At 39.2% G+C, this 13,236-nt stretch overlaps 1 protein-coding gene and 1 long non-coding RNA gene across 3 annotated transcripts in view; one reads left to right on the top strand and one right to left on the bottom strand.

Moving 5' to 3' along the window:
• Positions 1 to 4,906: 4,906 nt before the first annotated feature.
• On the bottom strand, positions 4,907 to 7,919 carry LOC114549139 (uncharacterized). The gene is made up of 2 exons (XR_003691516.1): positions 7,764 to 7,919; positions 4,907 to 5,206 (listed from the first exon to the last, which is right to left on the bottom strand). It is a non-coding gene; the product is annotated as an uncharacterized LOC114549139 (long non-coding RNA).
• mllt10 (MLLT10 histone lysine methyltransferase DOT1L cofactor) overlaps positions 7,906 to 13,236 on the top strand; it is a 50,464-nt gene continuing 45,133 nt past the window's right edge. Inside the window, exon 1 of one of the 2 annotated variants that reach the window (XM_028569333.1) lies at positions 7,906 to 8,334. In XM_028569333.1, coding sequence (XP_028425134.1) covers positions 8,172 to 8,334 — 163 coding nt within the window. In that variant the 5' untranslated portion in view covers positions 7,906 to 8,171. The remainder of the gene's footprint in view (positions 8,335 to 13,236) is intronic. The other variant, XM_028569334.1, reaches the window with a different exon arrangement.

The following is a 13,236-nucleotide window of genomic DNA, read 5'->3' as shown; positions in this document are numbered from 1 at the left end:
ATGTATTTGCGCAGGAAATTATGGTTAGAGATAAAAAACAAAAAAATGTTGGCTACATTACCATCAAACTCTAGAAATTATATTTTTGCGAATTTAGTGGAGTCATGCTAACCCGACAAATCCCTGTTAAACGGTAGCCTACTTTTCAGCCTGGTAAAACAATGCGAACAGTGATTGGACAGGCTGAAAGTGCAGAGTCAGTGTTGCTTTTCCCACACGATTTTTTAGACAATGAATTTTAATGTTGCCATTAAACAATCCTATTAATATCTCCCGTTAATTTTTTTAAAAGACATCTTGGAGCAACATCTATGGAATCTATTGCATTTATTAAAAAACATATACATGTTGATAAACTGTTATGTTAATAATATTTATAATCAACAAGTAGCTTTTTATAATAGGGGAACAGGAACACACACGTCCGTGTTTGCTGGGAGGCTTTGGGATTATGGAACATAGTCACCTACTAGGCTATTTTATTTCTAGTGACTCATGTTGTCTGGTGTCATGCATAATATTTCATACGCAATTTGTCTATAGGCACGTGCATATTGTATGTGCGCACCGAAAACACCTATATAGCTTAAACACACACACACACACACACACACACACACACACACACACACACACACACACACACACACACCGCACGGAACATGCATACAAGCATACGCACCCACATTCACACAATGAAAGACGCACAATCTGAAAGACGCACACGTACTCCTACCGGCACGTACGCGCACGCACGCACGTACACACACACACACACACACACACACACACACACACACACACACACACACACACACACACACACACACGTATATAGAAAGAGGAAACGTAGGCTGAAGCCACCACCCACACTGCTGTCCAAATAATGTGACTGTGTAGTATATTACACACTAATTGTTTGAATTACCGGTAGGCCTTCAGAAGGCTGTTTGGACTGGCTATTGTGTTTCGCCCCTGAGCCATATTTTTTCAATACTCCCTACGTTATGTTTCGTCTTTGTTATAGGCTACGTGAATCCCTTGTGGCCCGTTCCTCACGGGCATCGCTGTGCGCGATGGGACCGTATTCAAGACTGGGCATGCTCATTTCCACAATGTTAAGCCTATTTGCTTATTTACATAGCATTCACTGTATGTTGAATAGTATCGATGTTACCTCGGTGTTACATCAAACAGCGTGTCATATGTGTGTGTGTGTGTGTGTGTGTGTGTGTTTGTACACATACATATACACATACATATACATATATGGCGTTGTTTTTGTAGCTCCTCTGAATATGATTGGGCCGTGTCCACAAAATCCACGCAATGTTGGACTTTAAAGACTTTAAAGCATAATCAACGGTCATGCACTTACAGACAGGATCGTGCATACCAATTAAGATAAAGGAAAACAGTAATTGCATGGGACTTAATGGAAACATAGGCTATATCGGTGCCTGTAGCAACCACACACAAGTGGATGTTTAGGGTCATAGTGTTGCACCTTAAAATGTCACCCTATCAATACTTTGTTGTGGACCAAAAATATTTGTCTCCTTTTTATAATTTAAGAGCTTACATTACAGTGGCATATTGCAGGCTATTGTGCCACACAATCGTAGAGATAATTAAAAGTTATAATTATAGTAGCCTCTAGTGTCAAAAAACTCTCCTTCCATTTATGAAGTAGGTTATATTTTACTCGATAAACCACAGAAAGCTGTTATGCACCTCCCAAGTTGCAGTTTAAACACAATAAGAGATCGCGATGCGCGAGCATCTGTGCAGCTATCAGTGAATATGTCTAGGCTGCCCAATCACTTCACAAAAAGTAAACTCCAGTTCAACTCCCATACACTCATAGGTCATCTGACCTGCATTAGCGTTGCTTTAACCAATAACCTGCACGTTGAGCTCTTCTCGCAGCAAAACTCGCTTTTCACGTGCTGATTCTATATGACAGCATTAATACATGGGGCATGCGGAGTTTCACGGATGCAGCAGAGTGAAGTGAAAGGAGGGGCAGCTTGTTGAGGTCCGGATCCCCGGGGGAATAACTCAGATCCCAAAACCCCGGTGCAGCGGGCCTGGCCTGGGAGATGCAGGGAGGACAGTCAAGGATTGTTTTATCCCACGTTATGACCACCGCATGTCTTTCCTTTTTTTGGAACCTGTTTTTATTTTTTTTTACAAAATGCGTGCTTATTGTTTTATTTAATCATATAGCCAAGGGTTCTCACTTGGACGTAGACGATGTAAAGCAATGTAAACCAACTCTTCTACTGACCTGAATTGGTCCACAACCAAACTGACCATTCACGTGCGCTTTTCATAGAATATATTAGTCCTATAGGCCTAAATACATCTTTAAACACAAAATAATGAGGTTGCGCAACAATTGTAGACAACTGTTAGACGTTTGTTAGGCTACTGAAATGGGAATCAATCAGCAACAATTTCACATTACTTTTCTTCACAGTGTTCTAAAAGAGGTAGCCTTATCTATTGATCCGTGATGTTGATGTGAAACGTAAAGGCAAAAAGTGATTACTGTCTGTATCAGCTTTAATTTGCAAAAACATCTGCCGTGAAGTTTCTCATATCGGTGCTATAGACAATGATACGTTGTTTTGTTTTTTAAATTGGGACTTTTAGCTTATCCCAGGGTCTGAAAACAATAATATATTTTAATAATTAGCCTACTGAATAAAAAACAGCTTCGTGTTTATATATATATATATATATATATAGGCGTACATATAGATATATGAGTATTTCCAATTAAGACCAGGGACTCTTTGTTATGCAGATTTGTGATGCACCAGATGCCACACCGCCTGGATGTTGCACGGAACCGGAGTGGAGGAGACGAGAACGAGTGGCCGAGAGAGAGACCTTAAACATGGGGGAGGTTTCCTACAACAACCCGCACTGTGCTAGTGATACGGGGGAAATGCCTGAGACGACCAAATGTTGTACTTCAGGCTCATTCCTAGATGGACATTAGGCGTATATAGGCTTGATATATGTTTTGTGGCATGGCCGGAGTTACACTGCAGGGAACCAATAAAACTCACTAAATCTGTAGGACATGTTTAGAGCATGGAGTTATTGGGGAGTCAGTGCCATTGTAACCTAGATTCACGATAAGAACGAATACACATTATGAAACATAAATGAATAAAACGTCTATTTCAATTTAAAGTAGGCCTGTAGCCGACGCATGTCGGATGTTCGCCTCGTGGCTGCTGCTTTTCCTACTTTTTTATTTTCCACTACTTCACGGGGAAAGCCCGGTTTAATGGGGGAGATACACGGATTACGGTAAGGATAGGCTACAGCCTACAAACACACATGACCAATGAACACACATGGCCGTTTAAAGAATATAAATACAAATGGACCTAGGCCTACTTGATTTCAATTTAGGATTGCAAAATATATAGAAAGCCCACACACTTCATACAATCGCGATGTGGGAACCAGTTTCTTGGACAGGTTTATGTAGCCTGTTCATTTACTGAATTTCATTAAAAAAAATTAGAAGCTCACTGGCCATACAGTCTTTTTGGTAAGCTATAGGCAAGCCTCCAAACTCTTCCACACTCGTCTAACCAAACATGTTGCTCCTGCAGCTCCAAGTCATTTGTTTTGCATCGAGTTTTATGGAGACACTTGGTCAAGGAGGCTCAGGCACTCGTAAGAGCATAGACTTTTTATGACACAAACCCACTGCCCCATGCCAAAACAATGAATTCCTCTCCACCCCCCACCACCCCGGGAGAATGTGATTTTACATGCAATCCGAGCCTGAAGTGTGTGCGGACAGTGGTGGGGGGAGGGCTCTCTTCACCTTTCACCCCGCCGTGTCGGGTCTGTTTGTATTTTTTCCTGGGCCCCTGTGCTACTCGCCGACCAGAGAGGAGACCAAGTAGGCTACTGACGGGTCTGAATGTGCTGTGACCAAGAAAGAAGCACGATGGCTCGGTAGCGTTGGGTTCATTTAGCTGTTTGCAACTTCTCAATACATCAAGCTTTCCCACGCGGAATCTAGCACCAGATGAAAAAGACCAAACATTTCTATTGGAGTAGCTGATGACTATTAACCAAATAATTGGTTCCCATTTCCCCCCCACACATCATATAGTATTTTTCTTTGGGGGGGGGGGGAATCATGTGACAGATGGTAATACACATGGTCTGTCACAACCATTATAGCCCTTACAACAGATATTACATTTGCCATAAACTGCATAAACAAGAAACACGTGCAGAATTAGCCCAAAAATAAATACCACTTCAGATATCTAAAGCCTGGCATATAGCATATAATTACTGACGTGAATATCAGGCTCTGTTAAATTTAATGATGCATTTTTAGGAGTTGCTGCAGCTGAATGATCTAAGTAAAACTTACTGTAACAGCTGTATTGATGCAACAGGGAGTTGGACACAATGCAGACATACATTCAGGGACGTTTGAATCCAGCACCTATATGAAGGGACTTGCGCATGTGTGTTCATGCTAACTTGCTTTGTCCTCGAAACAGTTTCTATTGTTTCAATTTAACTAGACTTAAAAAATAATAGGTGGGCTAAATGTATATGCTGGTGTGGGTTGTGTAAAAACTATATATATATATATATATATATATATATATATATATATATATATATATATATATATATATATATATATATATATATATATTTCCTTAAACTTAACATAAACAATGTTAGGCTGTTTATTTTGTTTAACAAGACCATAGATTAGTTTAGTTTACATTCTACATGACACCCATTAAAAATACCCATTCCTCATTTATTAACTGATTGGGAAACAAACATATGGCATCAGTTTGAAAACACAATTGCTTTAAAATAAAAGACACACACACACACGCACAATTTAGATTTTATTACTGGGGTGATGTTTCAAACAAACATTCCTTGCTCATGGGTCTTTCTGGGAATTTATAAATGTCAAGAAAACACATAAGCCTTTAAAGAGATGGAGTTAGAAGGGCAATAAAGAACAGTTACCATTAGACAAAATAAATAACTTGGCAGGCATTTAAGTGTGTCCAACATTCAATGCCTTAACACAATGCCATTTCAGATCCAGTTTACATAGAGGTCTGTGGGTGTGGGGGCCGCTTTTCTCAGTGTCTTTTCTCCCAGCGTATTTTACACGTTCCTCATCCTGCACAGAAAAACCACAACACTTCACTCAGCCTATGCAAACATGCCCAGGAACCAATCATGAGTGCCCTCTGACTCTTTTAATCTCAAGTGATGGGAAGTCACATTTCTGACAGACCAAAGATGACAGAAAATATGAAGGAATATGAATAAGCATTCAAGCCAATCAACCCTTTTATTTGTTGTTCCTATAGTTCTCTTAATAGCTTGCAAACTGCTAAATCAATGACATGAGAAATACCACAAATATGTTTTTCGAGGATGTGGTCTCAATCTTTGGTTTATTTCTGCTCTTTCTCACCCAGGTCCAACTTTACCACTGTATTGTGCAAGTGAAATAGGCTACCTTGCACAATATACAGGCAGAATGTTTGAAAACCCTGACAGAGCCAGCAAATGTCCTGCTCTTTTGCACTGTACAGTTTTCTAAATCTTAACTATATCTGTTATACGGCAAAAGAATACGGTTGTGAGCTAATTTAGCTGCTGTTGTAGTGGATTTAGAGATCCTCATCCAAAAACCAACTTGATGTACAGTATAAACAACAAAGCTCTAACATATAGCATCTAAGAGTACTGTTTGATTATTATAATCATAGAATACTTTAAATTATATAAAAGCTCAGAGTGCTATATGAACGGTTAGGTTACCAATAGTGGTAGGAAGCAGATAGGGTCACTGCAATTTTCTGTCTCAGAGAAAGCTCTACTCTGACAACCCAAGGAACATTATGATTCGTGCAGACTTTGACTTAATCATGTGCAAGTTGTAAAAATCATTTGCCATTTTCAGTGTTTCAGTAGCTGTATCGGCCCCTCCACAACCGCTGCCCCCTCCTTCGCCTCCCTTTGTTCTCTTCAGCTCTAATAGGTTTTCCCCTGCCACACACAACTCACTTTTTTTCTGTTCCCCAGCTCCTCATCCCTCCCACACCCCCTTTTAGTGCAGTGCCCAGTGTCGACTGGAGCATTTGAGCAATTTGAAATTAAAGCAAACAATGGGCAGGCACTCCCAGGGACCTCTCGCTCACCATATTACACGGAGGACGCTCGTGTGCTCTTGCGCATTATTGGCAAGTCATTACGTTTCTCTGGAAACCAAGAGCGGGAGCCCGCTCAGAGAAATTGGTGATGCAAGCAGCAGCTGAGTGCTTGGAATAGCGTGTGTGTGTGTGTGAGAGAGAGAGCGTGTGTGTCTGTGTGTTTGGGAGCATCCTTGGCAACAGCATGGGGATGCTGTCAAAACAAAGCTGTATATTGACAGGTCTGATATGCAGCCTGATACAGGATTCTCAAAGTCCATTTAGTAATTTTTAAGATAAAAAAGGTATTCATTGTTACACTGAACAGCTTTTTAAATTGCTGTCTGCAGTCTTCTGGCTCTACGCTCAATAGACCTACACATTTTTCTACTATACTTAATCATATTTAAATGGCATGGCAAAAAACAAACTATTGAAATTACTTGAAAATGGTAAGTTCTAACCAAAGCTGTTGATTGTCCACACATATATATGTATACACATATATAAACTATGATGCAATTTCTTTGTATATAGGGGCTATCATGTTTTTAAAGAAAATCTCTGTAGTTGTCATTGACTTTAAAACTGTTGTTAAAAAAAAGGTGTAATGGACAATATAGTTAGCCTATACATGTCATGCTTTTTTTTTACAATTTGTTTTATACAATCTGTCATGTTGTATTAAAGTAGTTTAGTAAGATGCAATAAAACACCTACAAGTGTGACTTAAGGATACACATGTACAAACATAAATGACATCTGAAAAAATGTCTGCATTACAGCTTGAAAATGAATGAGTAAGCCTCTTGCATAATGACAAATGCACAGTCCGCCCTATAGAGTAGTGGTATAGTGATAGTGACAGTGAACCAAATGGCTTCTTATAGGACAGCATAAAACAGATGTAGAAAAATCCCACAGAAAGTGAAAATCAGCAGCTGTCCAGAATTTACTTCAACAACTAATATGTAGTGTAAGTGTGTTTAGTCTGCTTGTACCATCTAAACCAAAAAAGACAAATTTAAAAACACAATTTATTCAGACCTGTAACTGATTATCTTCGTTAGGCTATTTATTATTCTGCCAGCTTCTCGATTAATCGGTTAATTATTTAGTCTATAAAATCCGTTGATTGCATAGAGGGATCGCCGTACTCAACCTTGTTTTATTTTTTAGGAAATACATTTTTTTGTTTTAATGCTCATTAAATTTTCCAAGATCTCAAGTTGACTTGTTGACGTGTTGTTTTGTCCAACCATGCACCCACAACCCAAACATGATGAATAGGCCTAATAAAATGTTACAAAACAGCGAAAAACAGTAATAACGCTATTTCTTATTAATTCCAAAGCAGCTGTGCTCTATGCATTACACACGTCTCTTAGTCCACTCGGCAGATCAAGAGTTTTACAGTCATTGCTGTTAACACATTTCAAACACACAGTGAACATTCAACATTCACATCTGTTTTCTAAACATCGTGCTTTTAATAGGCCGAGTTCTCTGTCAGTAATACACCACATCTTTGCCTACCTCCATGTTGCTACAGTGTTGACAGTGAATCGAGTAAAGTGAAGTCTCTTTGCTACAAAGTTTCAAACAATCTCGGCCATGTGGAACCGAAACAGAATGTTGCTCTCGGCGACCCAATCCCATTTGTTTTTTACTTCCTGTCAGAGGGCACGCACATACACGCGCCTTGCGTCATTACGCATTTCCGGTTCCCCACGAAGTCCCCCCTCTTCTCCTCATCGTCGCGCCGTGAAGTGGATGTTTTGGTGAAAAAATACTGTGTCGAAAAGGGATGTAAATACATTTAAAACATGATATTTCGAACGAGTGGGACATAAAGCAGCGTAGCAGGGGAAAGAGGGGCGTCTTCAGCGAAAGTTTCGGTTTATCTTTACATCGTATTCCTCCGCATGTCCGCTTTCTTCGTAGATGGTCTCCGGCGAGCGTTGTCTGGCGGTGGACGACGAGTTGTCGACGAATAATATGAAGGAGATGATCGGCGGTTGCTGTGTTTGCTCAGACGAGAGAGGCTGGGCGGAAAACCCGCTGGTGTACTGCGACGGACACGGCTGCAACGTCGCCGTGCATCAAGGTAAGCTGTGCTGTTAGCTCGGTTAGGAGTTAGCTGTTAGCTTACAGGCTACTAGCGTAGTCTTGTTGCAAGGTTATGTAGAGCTCCATATGGAGCCTCCTGCGACTGCCCTAACCAAGGCCAGGCTGAGGTCAGCCTCTGCTCACACAGCAGGGCTGTCCACTGCTTTGGCAGCTAACTTTGTCTGTTTAATCAGATATAGACGATAGTTGGCCGATGCTTTATAAAAAAACTGTCCTGGCTGCGAGTCCTGCTATTTGTTCTGTATTCCTGTCAGAAGCTGTCATGTGGAATATACAGAGCTAGAGGGATACTCTCCTCTTGTCTAAAGATGTTAAGAGGAAAACTCTAGTCGAGAACTTTAAAATATGTGAAACGGCCCACTGATCACTAAATAATAGTCCAAACTGCATATATATATATATATATATATATATATATATATATATATATATATATATATATATATATATATACATACATACACACACACACACACACACACACACACACACACACACACACATATTAGGGCTGTCAAAATTAACGCGTTAATTTTTGCGTTAATTTTTTAATATTTAACTCGTTAAAAAGAATTAACGAAATTAACGCAGCTGTGTTTGTTTACTTCATGTGGCGGCTGAGAAACGTAATACGCCTCCATAACAGCAGGCGGTGCTACTCTGTATTGTTGCCCAAGTAATGAAAACCGGCAGCTGATTGGACGAACGTGTCACATGTTTTCTCCGGAAATCCAAAGCCAGACTGTCATGGCGGCCGTTCAGAATACGATCTCATATTGTACTAAAATTGTTCACTGAAACATGTTTCTGAAAACATTTTAAGCGAGAAATAGGCCGTGCAGTTGCTGAATCGGTCTTCATTTCAGCTCAACAAAGGTCAGTTTAGAAGATTTTCGTCAGATTTTGAGAGACTAGTCACCTCATCCTGCTCGCCATTTCCGGGTGAGTCCCGACTGCCCTGCCGGCGACTGAACTCTCGGCTCGTTGGAGATGAACTGCGCCTCGCCTGTAAAGTAGACGAGAGCAGGCGACAGCAGCCGGGGACGGTGACAAAAATCTGCTCTCAAGTCAGACAGTTTCTAGCCGTTTCAGCAGCCTTCAGCAGGACTAAGCCAAATTGTTGCTGCTGTTGTTCTGAAAGATATTAAACATTTTGAACTTAGCAGAACCTTTCCTTGTTTGTTTTTTTCTTCATATTTGCAAAGTTAAGTGATTTAGCATTTAAATATCCATTATTATAAGCTTCTAACTTCTTTAGACGTTGCTTAGATTTTTATTTTTTTTAGTACTATCATGTAGCACTTTGGGATTTTGCGTAAATATAAAGTGCATTACAAATTAAATGTATTATTATTATTATTATTATTATTATTATTATTATTATTATTATTATTATTACATTTTGGCTACATGTTAGCTTCTAGTATAGTGGCAGTGCTGCCAAGACTTTGCTTACCCAACATGACTCAGATGATGACGTCCAGTGTTTAGAAATTTTACAGCTGGCCATGTGTCCATTTGTCAAACGCATGGGGAGACTAAAAACTACTAACCCATGCAGATGCAGTTTGCACTTGAAACACAAGTTCTTTTGGAACTATTTGTTAGTGTTTGGACTGTGAATGAGGTCTGACAGAAGCGTGTCTGTAAGCCAGCAGTTACATACATGGCAGGACTCCGATCTAGTTGCAGAAACTAACCCTAAGCAGTATTAGTAACGTGACTTATTATGTTATTATTAGATACACAATCGTGCCAAATCTCATAGTATTTAATTAATATTTCACATTACGGTTGCAGCTTGCCAGGCTTCATGACGACATAAAGGTACTTTATCAGTTTGCCTAAGATTAAGTATATTAAAAAAACTAGACCGGGAAGTTATTTTTGTAGTAAGTTGTGATCCTCTTAATATCAAATGTACCCCACCAAGCATTGTATACCAAATTATATTATCAAAAGCTCTTTCCAAAATGAAAGTTGAGTTTTGAAGCTTCAATACAAAGTATTACCTAATATTGAAAGCAGCGATTGGACCACAGATTAAACGTTTATATCAAAACATGATCCCTCTGTTAAACATCCAATCACTTCCCAAATGTGGTCTGGTTAAATTTATTTGGTTTAATAATTAACTATGCAGCACATTGTATAATTTATTTAATGTATACATACTACTTTGCAGAGACACATCTAGTAGGGTTGCTACTTCACCTTCCTCTTGTGAATTACTGGTAGCAGACGCGCTATTAGTCAGAAATAGACAGGCTTTTGATTCAGGTAAGCTACAGGGCTCTGTCATGTCATGCATTACCATGACCAGATCTGCCCCTTTATCACCGTTATGACAGCAAACATAAATGAAAAAACATGTTTGCCAGATACGATTAACAAACATTCAACAATGGCATTTTTTTTTATATGAATAGGTTTGGGGTCAGAACAGTGGCATGTATTTAATACATAGAAGAGAGGCATAAAAAAGAGCCAGGAATGCCTCACTGAGATTGGGCAAGTCTCCAAATTTGACAATATATACTACAGTTTTTTTTGATTGCTAAATGACAGTGGGCACAACTGGAGTCGCATGTGCAAAACTCTAACTACAGTCTGCACAGCAGCAGTTCATGTGGACTAAACTCTAGTCCGTTTTTCATTGCTTGAACACAGTTTTCAAAACTCTACACACTTATCTCATGACTTTAACCACAACGTGCACAACACTGTAGATTTACAGCACTTTGTTCAAATGCTAACACACTGCTGTCAAAACTGTTAACCACACATTCAAAACAGAATAGATTTCAGTCTGGTGTCTATCAAACACTGCTGATTGCAATTTTAGCTGAAAGCCTAAGCAAGTGTCTTGTTTTTGACTAGTTAGTGAACATATATAGTATTTATATAGAGAAAGCTCAGAAAGCCTTTTTTGTATACAAACACCAAATAAGAATGAAACAATTATACACTGTACCGTTTGAGAGAAACAGGTAAAAGAGCAAAGATACCAACATGTCCAGGTAAGATGGCTGAGGTTATGTACACAGCTATAAAAAAAGTGAAAAACACTATCTTTACAGTAGTAAAACTGTGTTCTTACTGTTTTTCAGAAAGTAATGGTGGTGAAAGCAATAGAAACACCACATTCATTTGTATTTAGAGATGATGCAGACATCCAATGTGATGAAGAAAACTTGCCACATGATGCTGGAGCGAGGCAGGATTAGTCACACTATTCTTTGGTACTGTTACGTATGTACCTTTTAGTTTTTTTCCCCCAGTAATTCCATAAATTACTAGAGACAAAATACTTTACTGAAGAAAACTGCTGATTTTCATTCCTTCTTTTTTACCTTATGTAAAAATTTGTATGTTATACAATCTATATTTTTTCCTTAAATAAACTATTGAGTAGTGTCAAGTCACTCAAATTGTTCAAACTGTAAAGATGAAAAAGTTTGTAATTTCTGTATTGGTGTTTGACGCTAGTGTTTTTACCCTCAGTGTGTTCTGAGTGACAGTGTGTGTTATCTCGGTGAGGCTTGTGCATAGTGTTTGGCTGCACTGAGCCTGTTTTGCAGGTGATGTGAACTGTTTAGCTCAGGTGACTGTTGGTAGTGCAGACTGTAGTTTGAGTTTTGCACATGTGACTCCAGTTGTGCCCACTGTCGTTTAGCAATCGGAAAAAACTGTAATACTATAGAATATACACTATTTACTAATGTTGAAAGAACATTTTGGAAGATGCATGCGATTTAGATTGTACTCTGCAATAAATTATAATATTGCAATGCACATGGAAAACAATGCAACATTTACTTAGAGACATCAGTCAAAACTGTTGAGCATCCTTAACTTCAAATATGAAATTATTATAATTAGTGTGTAGAATACTTTCTGATCTGTGACCGTTCTTTTCTTCCCATTGCTGGACAAAAGCCTCCATCAGCAACATAGTCAAAGTGATATTAGTCTAAATCAGGGCATTAAAACTAAAGTATGATTTATGTTTTAATTTTTTTCTATATCCCATCCCAGTCCGGTATTATGGAGGATTTTCCCGAATTTTAGAAAAGAACCGCCCTCTGTACTTTTTGAAAAAATGCACATGCGCAACACTCTGCCTGCTCCCGAGAGGGAACGCCTATTAAACGTGTGCACGAGAGTGCACTGTTTACAAGTTGCTGTCGGCATGGCTCATACAAGCCTACTTTCCAAAAGAAGATTTGTACTTTTTCACAAATTGAGATGTTTACCGTGTGTGCGCGGTGCGTGACTAGCATCGCTAATCATAGCTTACATCAAACTTTACCTGTGGAGTAGAAACTTCACGACTGAGGCATCAGTGGGAAGCCCAACCTGTGCTTTTAGCGCACGCCAGTGTGTGAAATATTCTCCCAAAAGCTTCAATGCTTCAATGAATGGCTGAAACCGTAGCTCAAGCTCACAACACATATACACCTGAAAGCTAGGGACGTGCACATACAACGGCCTTACTGAAACATATCACCAGAATGATTGACAACCAGGAGGACCAATAGTCTTGATGATCCACCTGAAAAAAGAAAATCCTCCACTATACCTTTAACATTTGTTAACACATGTATGATGAATAAAAACATGTTTCCTGTGTGTTTGAGCACTCCTCTTAAAGCTTAAAATAACAAAGATCACATACTCTGTTTCATCGGTTAGCATGGCAATGAATACAAATCTTAATTGGATAAGCCAGCCATATTTAATACAATGTGTGCAGAATATCCTAACCAACTGGTACTTGGTGTTTTGTCTGCAAGTCTGGTCACCAGTTTCTTCATTTGAACTAAGTAACCTTTGGGAGTTTTGTTCACAGAAATCTGTATTATAACTGTGTAGAGGT

Source organism: Perca flavescens, chromosome 22, assembly GCF_004354835.1.
Source record: "Perca flavescens isolate YP-PL-M2 chromosome 22, PFLA_1.0, whole genome shotgun sequence".
Lineage (NCBI taxonomy): Eukaryota > Metazoa > Chordata > Actinopteri > Perciformes > Percidae > Perca > Perca flavescens.
Note: the sequence above shows the minus strand (reverse complement) of the source record. Positions and strands in the feature narration are given on the sequence as shown.